The sequence below is a fragment of the Geospiza fortis genome, unplaced genomic scaffold (genome assembly GCF_000277835.1).
Source record: "Geospiza fortis unplaced genomic scaffold, GeoFor_1.0 scaffold23, whole genome shotgun sequence".
Lineage (NCBI taxonomy): Eukaryota > Metazoa > Chordata > Aves > Passeriformes > Thraupidae > Geospiza > Geospiza fortis.
In genome coordinates, this window is record NW_005054303.1 from 14,444,994 (window position 1) to 14,459,802 (window position 14,809).

Sequence of the window (14,809 nt, forward strand, 5' to 3'; positions counted from 1 at the left end):
AACAAAAAAAAAAACCACACACAAACCCCCAAAACAAAACCCAAACAAAACATAAAACAGCCACCAAAACAAAACAAAAAATCCACCCAGAAACAAACAAAAAAACTCCCAAAAAACCTCCCATAAACACAAAATTTAATTCACAACCCCTAAAAAACACTTAAATTAATAGAAAAATAAAATAGACAAACAAATAAAAAATAATAAACTTATACTTCTCTAATTAGAAATAAAAATATACATTAAATAAATAAAAATATATCATAATAAAATAATACAAAATTATAACACAGAAATATAATGATATAAAATAAGAATTTAAATATAATAAAATTTATAATATAAAGATATAAGTATATAAAATAAATTTAATATGCAAATATTAAAAATTGCACAATATAATATATTTATAATATAATATATTCTATATATTCTATATTATTTATAAAATAACAGAATATAGAATAAATTTAAAATGCTAATGTTTAATAAAATATAAATATATAATAACAACTTATTAATTAAAATATCCACATAACAAAAAAAATTAATAAAAATAATAAATTAAAACCATAAAAGGCTGGAAGGACCTTAAGGATCATCTCATTCCAACCTCCCTCTCCAAGGCTGATGTGAAACATCCAACCAGTGATTTGAGTAATGTGGAGCAGAAGTGAATCCTGTGGAGCTCCAGGTCACCTGGCTGGTTGTTCCTTATCAATAAACCATCAGGTTTATCAATAACCCATCAGATTTATCAATAAACCATCAGATTTATCAATGACCCATCAGGTGATGCCAACCTGAGGTGCCTGGATGGGATTTTAGGAAAGAGGAGGCAGCTGCAGTGCATGGAGCAGCACAGCTGTCCTCTGCTGGTAGCAGCAGGATTTACCAACAGCAGGATGCATTAAAAGCTGTTATTTCAACAGATTCCAAACAGATTGGATTGAGGCTTTGCTGTTCCAAGCCCAAAATGCTCAGGGATGCTCATAAATAACCAGCTGGGAGGGAGGAATTCTTTCCACTGCAGGGTTTTTTACTGCCCACATCAGCTCTGGATTTGACAGTAATAACTCTGTCAGAGGCAAACATTCCCATTTAAAAGTCACATTAGGAGCAGTGCTCACCTCCCGTGTCAAATCCAAGAATGTGCTTTTCCAGAGCAACAGGCAGACCCTGGAAAAGGAAAAAAAAAAAAAAACTGTTAAAAATGTCATTTAAATGTTTGGTAAATCAAATCAAGTACTGCAGCAGGTAGTGGGGAGAAAATATAGATTTTGCTTGGACAAAAATGTGTGAAAAGTTTAAAAAGTTGATGAAACAACTCCCTTTGTGTCCTGAAACACCAAACCCTGAGTATTATTACAGAAAAATCTTCCTGCTAAAGAATCCCTCAGCGGATACACAGTGCCTGCATTCAATCCTTAAAAGGCCAACAGCAGGACTGGGAGCCATCACCCAACCCTGCAGCTTCCCAGGAAAACAAAACTGGGCTTTCTTAGAAACTTCTGCCTTTCAACAGCTGCCAGCCTTTGAGCAGGGGCTGACTGCAAAGAGCTGCAGAAATTCTCTGTAATCAACTTTTGCTGAGCTCACAACATCCCCAGAAGCATCTGCTCAAGTGTTAAGTTTAGGAATAAAGGGAAATATTTCATTTTCTAAACATTTTTATCTATTACACCACTCCAAGGCAAAATTTATTAGTGGTCATTTCTGAGCATTGCTGTTTCCTTTGTCCAGCTGCAGAGGAGTGGTCACACTAAATCTTTACTCAGGGAGCTTCAACATGCACTTAAAATTAGATTTAAACATTCCAAATCCCAGAATTTGCTTTTATTACCCTCAGCAAGTTTTTTTTTTTTTTTTCCAACATTTGCCAAAAGCCTTGCATTTTGCACAACAAAAACATCAAGAGTTCAATACCATTAATTTCTGCAGGGATGGGGCTGTAAAGTTTTTAGGCAGTGAAAATTTCCTTTAAAGGCTTTTATACAATGGAAAAAAAAAAGAATCTGAGCTGATCAGAACACACATTAAACACAAACTGGTGGCTGCAACTCATCTGCAAAAAGTGGGGTTTTTCCATGGCCTTTAGAGTAAAATCCATGTTCTACTGCAATCTTAAAAATCCATCTCCACTGTTAAAATTGGTGATCAAAATGCCACTAAAGCCACTTGAGGAAGATTCCAGAAATATCAGACTTCCTACAAGGATTTTTTTTAAGAACTGAGGTTTGTACTTAAGGTTCCTGCCAGCCTGGGGTGTTTCTGAGGAAAAAATGTCATTTTTGGTCTTTTTTTTGTCTCCCAGTTCTTTGTGGATGAATTCCCCAAGGCTCCCCCAGTGTCACCTGGTAGGAGGAAATTCCTTACCCTCCCTTCTTCCCACACTTTTGAGTCTGATCCTTTTTGGGGAGCTGCCTTTGGAAACCCTCAGCCCATCCTACAACAAGTTCATGATCCTTCAAACAGGGAATAAACTAAAAAAAAGGCACCTTTACATCAGGAACTGCACACACAACTTCACTTCCAGCCTCATTCCCTACAAACCTGATTTATGAATGCTGCACAAAAATGTGGCCATTTATAAATCAGTCAAAACCTGAAGAATAAATCAAATTTTCCTTTTTTTTTTTTTTTTTTTTGTTTTTTGTTTTTTGTTTTTTTTTTTAGAAAAGATGTTGATGGTCCCTCCTGGCACAGATTTTTCTGCTTTTCACCACTCCCTTTTCTCCACACCCCTTGGAATGTGCAATTCTTATGGAAAAAAACACTCCCTGGTTATCTCCCAGACAGAGAAATTTCAGCCTTGCTGATGCTTTGAAGATCTATCAAAAATGAACAATTCCCTGGCAGGGAAAAAAAAAAAAAAAAAAAGAAAATCCCATTTTGATCCCAGCTGTGCAGCTATGAAAACAACAACTAAAAAGCTGCTTTTTATTAACATTACAGAACCTTAAAATGAAGACAACAGGCTCAGCTGTTTTCCTGCTCTTTGAACAGTTTTATGGATTTGCAGGTCCAAAGCTTTGATTAATAAAGAAAGAAATAAAGAAATCATGGATTGTTGTGAGCAGCTGCCAAAAAAAAAAAAAAAAGAAGGAATTTGGGTTCTTTGAGCAGATCCAGCTGCTTTAGCAGGGACACTCACACTCATACACCTGCAGGGCAGGTGAGGCTGCCTTTCCCAAATTCTGGAGAGATCTGGAATGATGAGGAAATCCCAAACTAAAAACCCACAGTCATCCCCTGGAACATCTTCCCAACAGCCAGCTCGTGGTTAGCAAAGAATTCTGCAAAAATCTGACTTTAAGGGCAGAAATTTCCTTCACTGCTCCTTTTTTGGGGGGGAAGAGAGGAGGGAGGAGCTGGATGTCCAACATCCCATTCCTTGAACACATATGAGGTGTCCATATGAAAAAAAAAACCAACTCCAAACAAGGAATATTTCAACTTCCTTATGCAGCCAACACTCCTAATTCCAAAGAAAAGTGCTGCACTGAACAGTCAGGATAATCCTGTGGAAAACAACTCAGGGAAGAGTTTTTCCATCATTTCTCACATACACAGGTGTATGTGTATTGACATGGAACAAACCCAGCTTGGTGCCCTGCTCTCCACAATCCCCCAGATCTGCTGGAATCAGCATGGTTGGGAGAAATGAAGCTGCCACCATCCTCCTAAATGAATGTTGGAACAGAAGTGGTTTTGACTGAGGGGACAGAGCTTTATCTTCATTAATTAGCATGGGATAATGAAGGCTGGCCATGGGTACAAACCTCCTTGGACTGGCTGGCTTTGGCTATGGCATCCTGTGTCAGGCGCTCCTGGACCAGAATCCGAATTGCCTGGGAAAAACATGGAAAGGGGACAGGAATTAATTCATGTCCTGAGGCATTTCTGAGTAATTCCAAGGGAAAAAGAGCCAAAATTATAACCTGAAACCCAGTTTTGTGACAGTTTTTTTTAAAAGTATTTTTCCCAGCCCTTAAACCTTTCCATTTAGGAATAATCGTGGCATGTAGGATCTCACCCAAGTGACAGAACCAGAAGTGACAAGGACATTGATTTCACACCATTAATTCCTGCCCCTCCTGGGACAGAAGCTGCAAAATACAAGGAACAGCCTGGAAATCTTGGGATTTTTAGCCTGGAGAAAGGGAAGCTCAGGAGGGTGACAGGAGGGAGGAGCCAGGTGGGAGTTGGGATCTCCTGGCAGGGAACAAGAGACAGGACAAGAGGAAATGGCCTCAAGCTGTGCCAGGGGAGGTTTAGGTTGGATTTCAGGGAAAATTTCTTCCTGGGAAAGGTGAACAGGCACTGGAAAGGGTTTCACAGTGGTGGAATCCCCATTCCTGCAGGGATTTCAAAGCTGTGTGCATGTGGCACTTGGGGACACGTGGCAGTGCTGGCAATGGTTGGGCTTGATGGTTTCAAGCTCATTTCCAACCTAAACAATTCCATGATTCCAAAATGAGCTGGTCACAGCCCCAGAGCAGCAGCACCAATTTTCTTCTCCAGAGTTCTCACACCTTTAACTCTGCAGCAATGCAGCTCCTCTGGGAAGGAAATGCTGTCTTGGGATGGAAATGCTGCCTGGGGATGGAAATGCTGCCTTGGGAAGGAAATGCTGCCTGGGGATGGAAATGCTGCCTTGGGAAGGAAATGCTGCCTGGGGATGGAAATGCTGCCTTGGGAAGGAAATGCTGCCTGGGGATGGAAATGCTGCCTGGGGATGGAAATGCTGCCTTGGGAAGGAAATGCTGCCTGGGGATGGAAATGCTGCCTGGGGATGGAAATGCTGCCTTGGGAAGGAAATGCTCCCTGGGGATGGAAATCCTGCCTTGGGATGGAAATGATGATTTGGGAAGGAAATGCTGCCTTGGGACAGAAATGCTGCATTGGGAAGGAAATGCTGCCTGGGGAAGGAAATGCTGATTTGGGATGGAAATGCTGCCTTGGGAAGGAAATGCTCCCTGGGGATGGAAATCCTGCCTTGGGATGGAAATGTCGTCTTAGGAAGGAAATCCTGCCTTGGGAAGAAGCTGCATTGGGATAGAAATGCTGCATTGGGAAGGAAATGCTCCATTGGGATGGAAATGCTGCATTGGGAAGGGAATCCTGCCTTGGAAGGAAATCCTGTCTTAGGAAGGAAATGCTGAATTGGGAAGGAAATGCTGAATTGGGAAGGGAATCCTGCCTTGGAAGGAGATCCTGCCTTGGGAAGGGAATCCTGCCTTGGGAAGGAAGTACTGCCTTGGGAAGGGAATCCTGTCTTAGGAAGGAAATGCTGCACTGGGATGGAAATGCTGCATTGGGATGGAAATCTTGCCTTGGGAAGGAAATCTTGCCTGGAGAAGGAAATCCTGACTTGGGATGGAAATCCTGTCTTAGGAAGGAAATCCTGCCTTGGGAAGGAAATGCTGATTTGGGCTGGAAATGCTGCCTTGGAAAGGAAATCCTGCCTTGGGACAGAAATGCTGCATTGGGAAAGAAATCCTGCCTTGGAAGGAAATGCTCCCTGGGGAAGGAAATGCCGCCTTGAAGGAAATGCTGCCTTAGGAAAGAAATCCTGCCTTGAAGGAAATCCTGCTTTGGGAAGGAAATCCTGCCTTGGGAAGGAAATCCTGCTGCCAGCATCCTTTAGGAGGTGCTGAACCTCCTCCCACATGCAGAGAAACCTGGAGCAAGGCTTCCCAGGCAGGCTTGGAAAAGACTGAGAGCAGAAAGGAATTCATTTTAGCCTTGGCAACAAGAGCAGCCTTGACTTTGACAATCCTGCTGCTCATCTGTTTTCCCTGGCTCCAGCACATGGGGTGAAATCTTATCAGAGCTATCAGTTACTGATACCTACAGCTCCAAATGCCTCCAAAAATAACTGCAGGGATGCCATGCAGGCAGATTTCCACAGGAAAGAAGAACTGCCTCTGTCAAACACATTGCTCAGACTCTCCCTGATGAGCAGCCAAAAGTGACAGAAGCAGCTCTGAGTTTCTCCTCCAGGATTTCTCCCAGTTTTGGTCATGATTAAAGTTGAGCTGATACCAGAAAGTTGTCACTGAAATACTTCTAGAAATCTGTCACTGAAGGAAGTGGCCTGCACAAAGGAATGGCTGGATGGGGAGTTTCATTCCAGCAGTGAAACCAGACCTTGTGGAAGAGAAATTCCAAGTGCTTTTGGCATTAGGAAATATCCAACTGTGTCCCACAGATGCTTTCTGATCAACTTGCCAGGTTTAAATGGGATCTAAATCTCTGGCCAGATGTCTGTGCTGTGCCTGCACCCTCTGGCTCTCCCAAAAATCCACTCCTGAGTGTCCAAGCCTGGACAGGGATCAGAAAATCCCTGCAAACCTCCTTATTGTGGGGGAGAATTAAAGATTGACACCTTCTAATATCATCACCTCAACCCCAAAAGCAGCTTTGCATTGATCCTGGAATGTGAATTTTTCACTGCAGGAATTCACTCTTACTGTGATTAAAAGCAAGAAAATTCAGGTTGGTTTTACCCAAATCTGTCGGAAAAAAAGAGATGAAATAAAAATATATTTATGCAGAATTATACACCCAGTAAAGTTTGCTTTACTGGGTATATAATTCTGCATAAATTCTCTAAAGTTTCTTTCAAAGAAGATTCTCTAAAGTTTCCTTCAAAGAAGATCTGAAGGAATTTTGATAAAAGCTGAGCTCATTCAAGCTGCAAATGCTCAATATCACCACACCCAGGGTCTCCTCTCCCTACCTGATATCCCTTTTCACTGATTTTGGGGGGTTTTGAGTGGTTTTTGGTGGGGGGTATGAGATCTCCATGCTCCTTAAAGACTGAAGAAAAATCTTTTGGGAAGGGAAAGTAGGAAACCATACAGGAGAGAAGAGAGAAAAAAATGGATGGAATCACTGCAGGCTGAAAATTCCTTAAAAAAAACAAGTTATCATAATACTCTTCCAAGAGTTACAGACTTACACTAAATAAACCTCAACACCCACAGCTTTTGGTTTCTCCAAAATAACTTTAGCAAATATCACAACTATTGTCATGAACAGAACTTTATGGGGTTTATTTTAAAGTTAAATGCTTTTATTTTTATTCCAAACCAAACGAAGTTTATTCCCATAGTATGACATGATCAAGTAGGAACTTGGGATTTTACACTCTCATCAATAATGTATTTTTTGTTTTAACCCCAAATCTATAAAGTTCCACCAGAAAAGCAGAAAATTTCTTAAAGACATAAAAAAGATGGTTTAGAAAATTAATCAGCTTATTTAGTGCATTTAAAAGCACTAGTTAATTATAAAAACGAAATTAAATTAAATAATGAAAAGGAGTAAACAGTTCATAGAATCAAGAGAAAAAGGAAAATTTTAACAGTGGTTCCTCTCTTGGAGGTTGTTTTAAAACATCTTTGGCATCATTAAGTTTTAAATTTTCAAGTTTCTCTTAATTTCTAGCACTGGAACAGAACTTTCTCTTTTGAGGATGTTCCTTAAAGAACTCAGCTAAAATTGTTTACCAGGATAATTCTCCCTGCATGAATTTCCATGAATTGTGTTCTTATCTGCTTGAAAAGACACAGAAATGGGTTTTTTTTTGTATCTTTGCCTAAAAATTCATATTTATCAGTAATGCACCTCAAGCTATGAACACACACCAGGCACTGGGGAAAAGAAGGAAAACAAAGAGGTGAGAAAAGTGGGAAACTCACCTTGAGCATCACCAAGTAATCATCATGTCTCTGGATCTGAAGCAGATTAGCCAAAGCCATCACTCCAGCCTTGAAATCAGGATTATTCACTGGGAAAAAAAAAAAGGATTATTGGAAAAAAGAAGGATTATCATTGAAAAAAATAATAATTTGTTTTGGTTTCACTGATTCCAGCAGGCAGAACTGGTTCCCTGACTCCATGGCATTGGATTACTCTTCAGGATGGACAAGGGCAATTCCTCAGCACCCTTGAAGTGTTCAAAAAACAAGGATGTGGCACCTGGGGACATTATTTCGTGCTGGATGTGGCAGTGCTGGGCTCATTGTTGGGCTCTGTGATCTTAGAGGGCTTTTCCAACCTTATTTCCATAATTCCAAGCAGTGAGGAAACAATTTGGCTGCAGAGCAATCAGCACTGGGCTACACAGCCAGGTAAAGTGTTTGAAAATAAAGCAAATTACAGGCAGATAGTCTCTTCTGAACATTATTTGTACATTTTTATTGTTTTGTATCTTTTTATCCCTGCTGCTGGTGAGGGCAGGATCAATCCCTGCCTTTTTGGAGATGGAGGAATGGAAGAATATTTGGAAGATTTAGGATTGATTTTTAGCAGCTCTTTCCCACCACTTCCATTTATTGTGACTATGCCTAGCAGGGAAAAAAAAAATTAAAATTATGATGACAGAACAGCTGGGGAAGATTGAGCCAACATGAAATCCCTGACAGCATGGAAGTAACCAGCCTGCCATCATGTTTCCTTGGATATTTTTATTTTTTAAGGCATCTTGCTACCTCTCCCTCACTTACAATAAGAAATTATGATTTACAGAGCAAAGCTGTTCATGTAAATGTTCAGATCTGCATTCCTAAAGCTTTAAATGGGGCTTTTAAAAATCTCCATCATAGGATGAAGCAAGTGAGGAAGACCCAGGCCATGGAGCACATCCCCATCCAGGAACTTGTGGCACACTCACCATCCAGGTTAATCAGTGGCTCTGCATTTTTTGCTGTGTTGTCTGCATTTTTAGCACCATCAGGGGTGGAATCCTTGTATTTATCAGCTGCAAAATGAGGAGGCAAACACAAAAACCATCAGCACTAATGGCAAAAAAAAAAACTAACTCAGAGTTTAGCAAGGAGTTGTGGTGTTACACACTTGGATTTTTGGGGTGTGGTTGTTGTTGGTGGGATTATAAACTGAGATTTCTGGGTTTATAAACTGGGATTTTGGAGCTCCCCATGAATGATACCAAAAGCTGCCAGTTCAGTGAGCTGCTCCAAGAGCTCCCAGCTGCAGAGATTCCAGGAGCAGCCTCAGAGCCTGCTCCAGACTTTCATCTAGGGCAGGATCCTCTTCATTACAGCCTCACCCCAGAAGGCTGAACAAGTGTTGGAACCCTGGGCATTGCTGAGAATTTCAGATTTCTGTGCTGACAGGCTCTGATCTCCAAGAGAACACTGCACTGACCTGAGGCTGTGGAGAAGCTTCCAGAATGGAATGACAGAACTGGGATTGTGGGTGTGCAGTTTGATTATAACTGTGTGATATCACAGGGTGGGAAACTTAGAGTTTGGGGTTTAGAATATAGCAATATATATAAAACAAGATGGAGGTTTTAGGGTGGAGGCTGCTCCTTCTTCTCCACCTTCTTCTCCATGGGTTTGGGTGGTTTTGTGTAATTGGATAAAAAAGTCCCCATTGCAGGCAGGGGTGGTTGGTTATTGGGTTAAAAGTGAAAATAATTGAGGTGTCATTTCTTAATTGGACACCTAAATTAACTGGACACTTAATTCTTAAGTTTATCCTTAAAAGGCCTTGGAGAGAGAGAGATGGGGCTCCATTTTCAGCTTGTTAAGAGTGAAGTGCTGCAGAACTCAGGGTTTGTGAGACTGGGACAGAGATAAGAACTGATAAACATCTGAGTCCCAACAAGAAATACCATGATGGCTTGAGAAGGCTGCCCTAGAACAGAATCTGGATGGAGTTCCAGAATAAAGCAGGGATTGATTCAAAGCATCTCCTCCATGGATCCACCTTGGGCAGCACAAGAGCTCAGCCAGGGCTGCACCCAAGATGAACCAAAATGGCCCCAAAATGCACGGCCGGGCACGGGGTCTGTCCCTGGGATCAGTTCTGCTCCATTTGCACCTTGCAGTTCATTGTCCCATTCCAGCTTTAGCCCCTGCAGTCCCACCCTGCTTGTTTTTCTCTCTCCAGCCCACGGGGTTTGTGCTCCTGGGCTGAGATTTGGATCATTTGTCCTTGGTGCCCAGCTGGAGCAGGAATTGTTTTGTCTCCCTGCTCTGTGCTCAGAGCTCACCATCCCATAATATGAAGCCCAGACCCACACACTAAAGCAGCACAGGATCTGAAAAACAGAAAAGCTAAACCTGAGGCATCACTGTCCTGCAATTTAACCCCAACCCTGGCAAAAAAGAAACAAAGACTCAGCTGCATCTCCCAGATCTGCCCTTCTAAAATCCATCAGTTCCTCTGCCCCGAGCAGGGATCAAGAACTGGGGGATGATTTTAGTCCTGATGAGAAAATAAAACATTTCCAGCTCAGGGTTTGTTTCACAGCCCACACTGGGGTTTTCCAAGCCTTTGGAGGATGGAATCTCCTGAACTCCTCCTTTTTTACACAATCCCAAGGAACAGGCAGCTCATTTTGCCCATCATGAGGGACTGAGAATCACAGCACAGGTGTTTGTATCCCATCCCTGCTCTGAGCAGAGCTCAGCCCTGCAGGAATTAAAGCAAATGGAAAAGCAGCACTTTGGCTGTCGTTATTTTGCCACCAGTAATTACAATTTTATTCCCACTGTTTCCACAAGGAAATGGAACTGCTGTGACTTGGGGAGATTTAACTCCACTTTTCCATAACTTTGTCCTGGTTCCCAAGGGTTTCACATCCAGTCCTCGTTAAAAACAAAAAAGGGGGTCTAAGAATAACTTCTCTGAATAAATGTAGGACTAAATAGAATGCATTTAATACCCTTCAGAGGAAGTTCTCATCAAGGCAATCCCACAGGAACAAAAGGGGTAAATATCTACAACGGGATTGGCTCTATCCAGAAATAAAATAAATAAAATAAAATAACAAATGCAATTATGCGGCTCCAGTCCCATGGGAGCTGAAAAGAAACAGTTCCTCTGAGCAGGGGGTGGAAACAAACCCACAAAATCGTGGTTTATTTTTTAAAGAAGTGAAATATCCTTTTGACACTGTCTGATTTTGATGAAAACCTAAAACCAGTGTGAAATCATGCAGGGCAAGGTGTCCCTGCCTATGGAACCTGGTGCGTGCCAGGGCACTGTGACATCACAGCACATTTGGGGACACTGTGGGGGTGACAACTCCTGTCCCCAGGCTGCAGAGCTGCAGGTGCCACACAGGGATGGCCTGAGCAGGACCCCAGAGGGATGCCCAGCCTGGAGGAGCTCCTGCTGGTGGCCTTTGGCTTCAGCTGTTTCTACCCCAGCAGCACCCCCCGCTCCTGCCCGCCCTCCTGGGCCACCCTGGTGTGGGATGTGCCCCAGCTGGAGAAGGGCAGTGCCCCCAAGGGCACCACCATGGCAGAGGTGCTTTACTGGAGCATCCCAGCCCTGGGCCTGCTGCTCCTGCTGCTTTTCCTCTGCAGGACCTACTGGAGGAAGGTGAGGGAGGGCTGGTGCCACAGGCCAGGAGCCCATGGGGACAAGGAAGGGCTTTCCCAGACTGTGCCCAGCCCCAGCAGGCACAGCTGGGTCCTGGCCACTCTGGAGAAAACCAGGACAGGCTTAACATTCCTGGGGATTGGAATGAGATGGGGTTTAAGGGACCTTCCAAGCCACACCATTCCATGATTCCCACACAAGCTGCTCCCTGGGGCAGCCCAGGAGAGACCTGAGGTGTCCCTGTCCCCCTGTGCCTTCCAGGGATGTGGCAGGAAGCATGGATGCTCCTGCAAGACCTCCAAGCTGCTCTCCAAGCTGAAGGAAGATCCTGACTTGCTGAAGCTCTACCTGAAGCACCTGCAGAAGTGCAGGACATCCTTTGTGGAAGTGTTCCAGGTCAGGCTGGATGGGACTGGGAGCAACCTGACCTGCCTGGAAATGGGGGTTGGACTGGAAGGTCTTTAGAGCCTCCTTTCAATCCAAATCTCTCTGTGATTCTCCAGAAAAACCAGCAAGAATATCCAGGAGGGCTTCGAGGAGGAGGAGAAGACACATTTGGCTGTTTGCCAATAAATTCCCAGCTGTAGCAAGGATCCCAGGAAAGCTGGGCAGTGGATGGAGCTGCCCCAAAGCACAGGGACAGCACAGCTTTGGCAATAAAGGTTGCAGGTGAAATTGTCTCCAAGGTAAATGGAAGATGGAATGGATGCAAGGAACAGAGGGAGTGACCTCACATTGGGAATGCTGCAAAGTTCCTCCAAACCAAAGTTCCTCCAAAGTTCCTCCAGCCAAAGGGAAGGAATTCCTGGCTGAGACAGAATTCCCAGAGAAGCTCTGGCTGCCCCTGGATCCCTGGAAGTGCCCAAGGCCAGGCTGGATGGGGGTTGGAGCAGCCTGGGTTAGTGGAAGGTGTCCCTGCCTGTGGATCCTTGAGGTCCCTTCCAACCCAAACCATGTGAATTCCACACAGGATTGTGTGAAGTGAACCAGAATCCCCCATTCCCCTCCCATTTTGAGGTATGAAATGGATTTCCTCATACCATGATCTCCATACTCCAGCCTCACAGCCAAGCCAAGCAGCCAATCCACAGTTTCCTGTCGTTCCTGTATTTTGAAGGGACAGTTCACATCTTTCATGTACTGGGCAGCAAAAGAAAAAAAAAGACGAAAAAAAAGGATTTTAGTGGATGAATCAGCTGGGAGCACAGAACTGTTGTCACTTTCCCACAGGCCTCACAGGAAATATTAATTAACAAGAGGTGAAATTCATGCTGTGGCATCTGATCCATGCTGGAGTGTCCCAAAGCACCCCCAGCTCAAGTCTGACACCTGAGAGTGGAATTTTATTTTTAATGAATGGTTTTTATTGCCACACTGTACCAAAATGCCCTTGCTTTGCTCTCTGCTCATGTCACAGAGCAAATGGAACAAGGGAAGGGGGAACAAATTGGAACAAAGCCTTCCCACCTGGAATGGAGCCACCTAAGGCTTCCCCAAACCACAGCATTCCCTGGAGCAGGAGAAGCAAATTTCCCTTTTTTAGGGGTTTTGTGCAACAAGAGAGGACAAAACCAGGCTGAGGTTCTGCCCCAAACCACAAGATCCAGCCCTGGTTGCTGCCAAGGCTCCCAAAAATCAGGACATGGTGACATCCTGTCATGTCCCTTTGCTGCAGGGACAGAAGTGCCACACAGCTGGGAAAAGGAATTTCAGGGGCTGGAAAGCAGGAATTCCCTGGGAATGATGGAGAGGACATTGTCACCAAGCTAGGAAAGGCACCACAACAGCACCAGCTGTCAGGAATTCCAGATATTCCCATTTTCCTCCAGGATATTGGAATAATTCACTGAGCAAAGCAAGAGTTTCCAGAAAGGGAAAAAAAAATTGGGATGGATGGGCACTGGGAATTACAGAGCAGGGAAATGGGAGCAAGAGGAAAAGCTCAAGAGCTTTGTGGGGGCTGCAAATGCTCAGGAGCACAGAGATCACCCAGAGTCCATCTGGATGAAGAAAATTCATCTGGGTCCAGAAAAAAATCCATCTGGGTCCAGAAATCTACCTGGATGGAGAAAATCCATCTGGGTCCAGAAAATCCATCACATTTCCAGCTCAGGAAATCCAGAAAAAAAAAATAATCCATCTGGGTCCAGAAATCTACCTGGATGCAGAAAATCCATCTGGAACCAGAAAAAAAATCCATCTGGGTCTAGAAAAATCCATCTAGATGCAGAAAAATCCATCTGGAAAAACCCACCTGGGTCCAGAAAAAGAAAATCAATCTGGATCCATAAAAAATTCATCTGGAACCAGAAAAATTCATCTGGAACCAGGAAAAAATCCATCTGGATCCAGAAAACAAATCCACCTGGATCCAGAAAAAAATTTCATTTGGAATCAGGAAAATCCTTCTAGATGCAGAAAAAAACCCCACCTGAGTCCAGAAAACACCATCTGGGTCCAGAAAAAAACCCCTCAATCTAGATCAATAAAAAATTTATCTGGAACCAGAAAAATTCATCTGGAACCAGGAAAAAATCCATCTGGATCCAGAAAAATCAATCTGGGTCCAGGGAAAAATAAAATCCATCTGGGTCTAGAAAAATCTATCTGGAACCAGAAAAAAAATCCTTCTGGATTCAGGGAAAAAAAAAATTCCATCTGGGAGCAGAAAAATATCCATCTGGATCCAGAAAAATCAATCTGGGTCCAGAAAAAATTCATCTGGAATGGCAGGAGGTGCAAGGATGAGATTCCCCCACATGCTGGCAAGGCCTGCAGGAGCCTCATCCACCTCCTTCTGGGACAGGAGGGGCATTAATGCAGAAAAAAAATGTTTATTTGCAGTCTTCTTTCTGCTTCAAGAGCTTCAAACCAGGCAAAAAAAAAAAAAAAAGGAAAAAAACCAGTTTGGGATGGACACTCCACCTACTAAACAAACAAAGCTGAGGGAAAACTATGCACAAAATTCCCCCATTGTCATAAACTCCCCCAGCTTGGCTTCAGTAATATATTTAAATTCCTAAAAATGTAACAGGACAAATATTCAGAGTTATTTATTTGTGCTCCACAGCCACAGCAGCTGGGAACTATCATTTACAGCAATGTCTGCAGCAAGGAAATACCTTCTCAAAGGATTTGGGCCAGTCCTCACTGTGGATGTTCCTCAGATTCCCTCGGTCCTCGATCTTGTAGTGTCTGATTTTCTGGTCCTCCAGCCAGACAATGAAATTCCTGAACTCTGTTTCATCTGTGGGGAGGAGCAAACAGAGCAGGAATTCAAAAATATCCCAAGTTTTCATCTGATTCATACAAATCTTGATGCCTCTGAGCACTTTTCCCATTAAAAACCCCACATATATATATATACATATATAAACCCCACTAAATATATATTTAGTGGGTTATAAATATACATATTTAGTTAATATATATTTATTAGTTA

General features: G+C 43.0%; 1 protein-coding gene across 1 annotated transcript in view; it reads right to left on the reverse strand.

Moving 5' to 3' along the window:
• Nucleotides 1–14,809, reverse strand: part of RTRAF (RNA transcription, translation and transport factor) — a 17,393-nt gene that overhangs the window by 716 nt on the left and 1,868 nt on the right. Inside the window, exons 2-7 of the mRNA XM_005417974.2 lie at nucleotides 14,490–14,614; nucleotides 12,408–12,507; nucleotides 8,684–8,770; nucleotides 7,710–7,798; nucleotides 3,783–3,851; nucleotides 1,131–1,179 (exon numbers count right to left, since the gene is read on the reverse strand). Coding sequence (XP_005418031.1) covers nucleotides 1,131–1,179; nucleotides 3,783–3,851; nucleotides 7,710–7,798; nucleotides 8,684–8,770; nucleotides 12,408–12,507; nucleotides 14,490–14,614 — 519 coding nt within the window. The remainder of the gene's footprint in view (nucleotides 1–1,130; nucleotides 1,180–3,782; nucleotides 3,852–7,709; nucleotides 7,799–8,683; nucleotides 8,771–12,407; nucleotides 12,508–14,489; nucleotides 14,615–14,809) is intronic.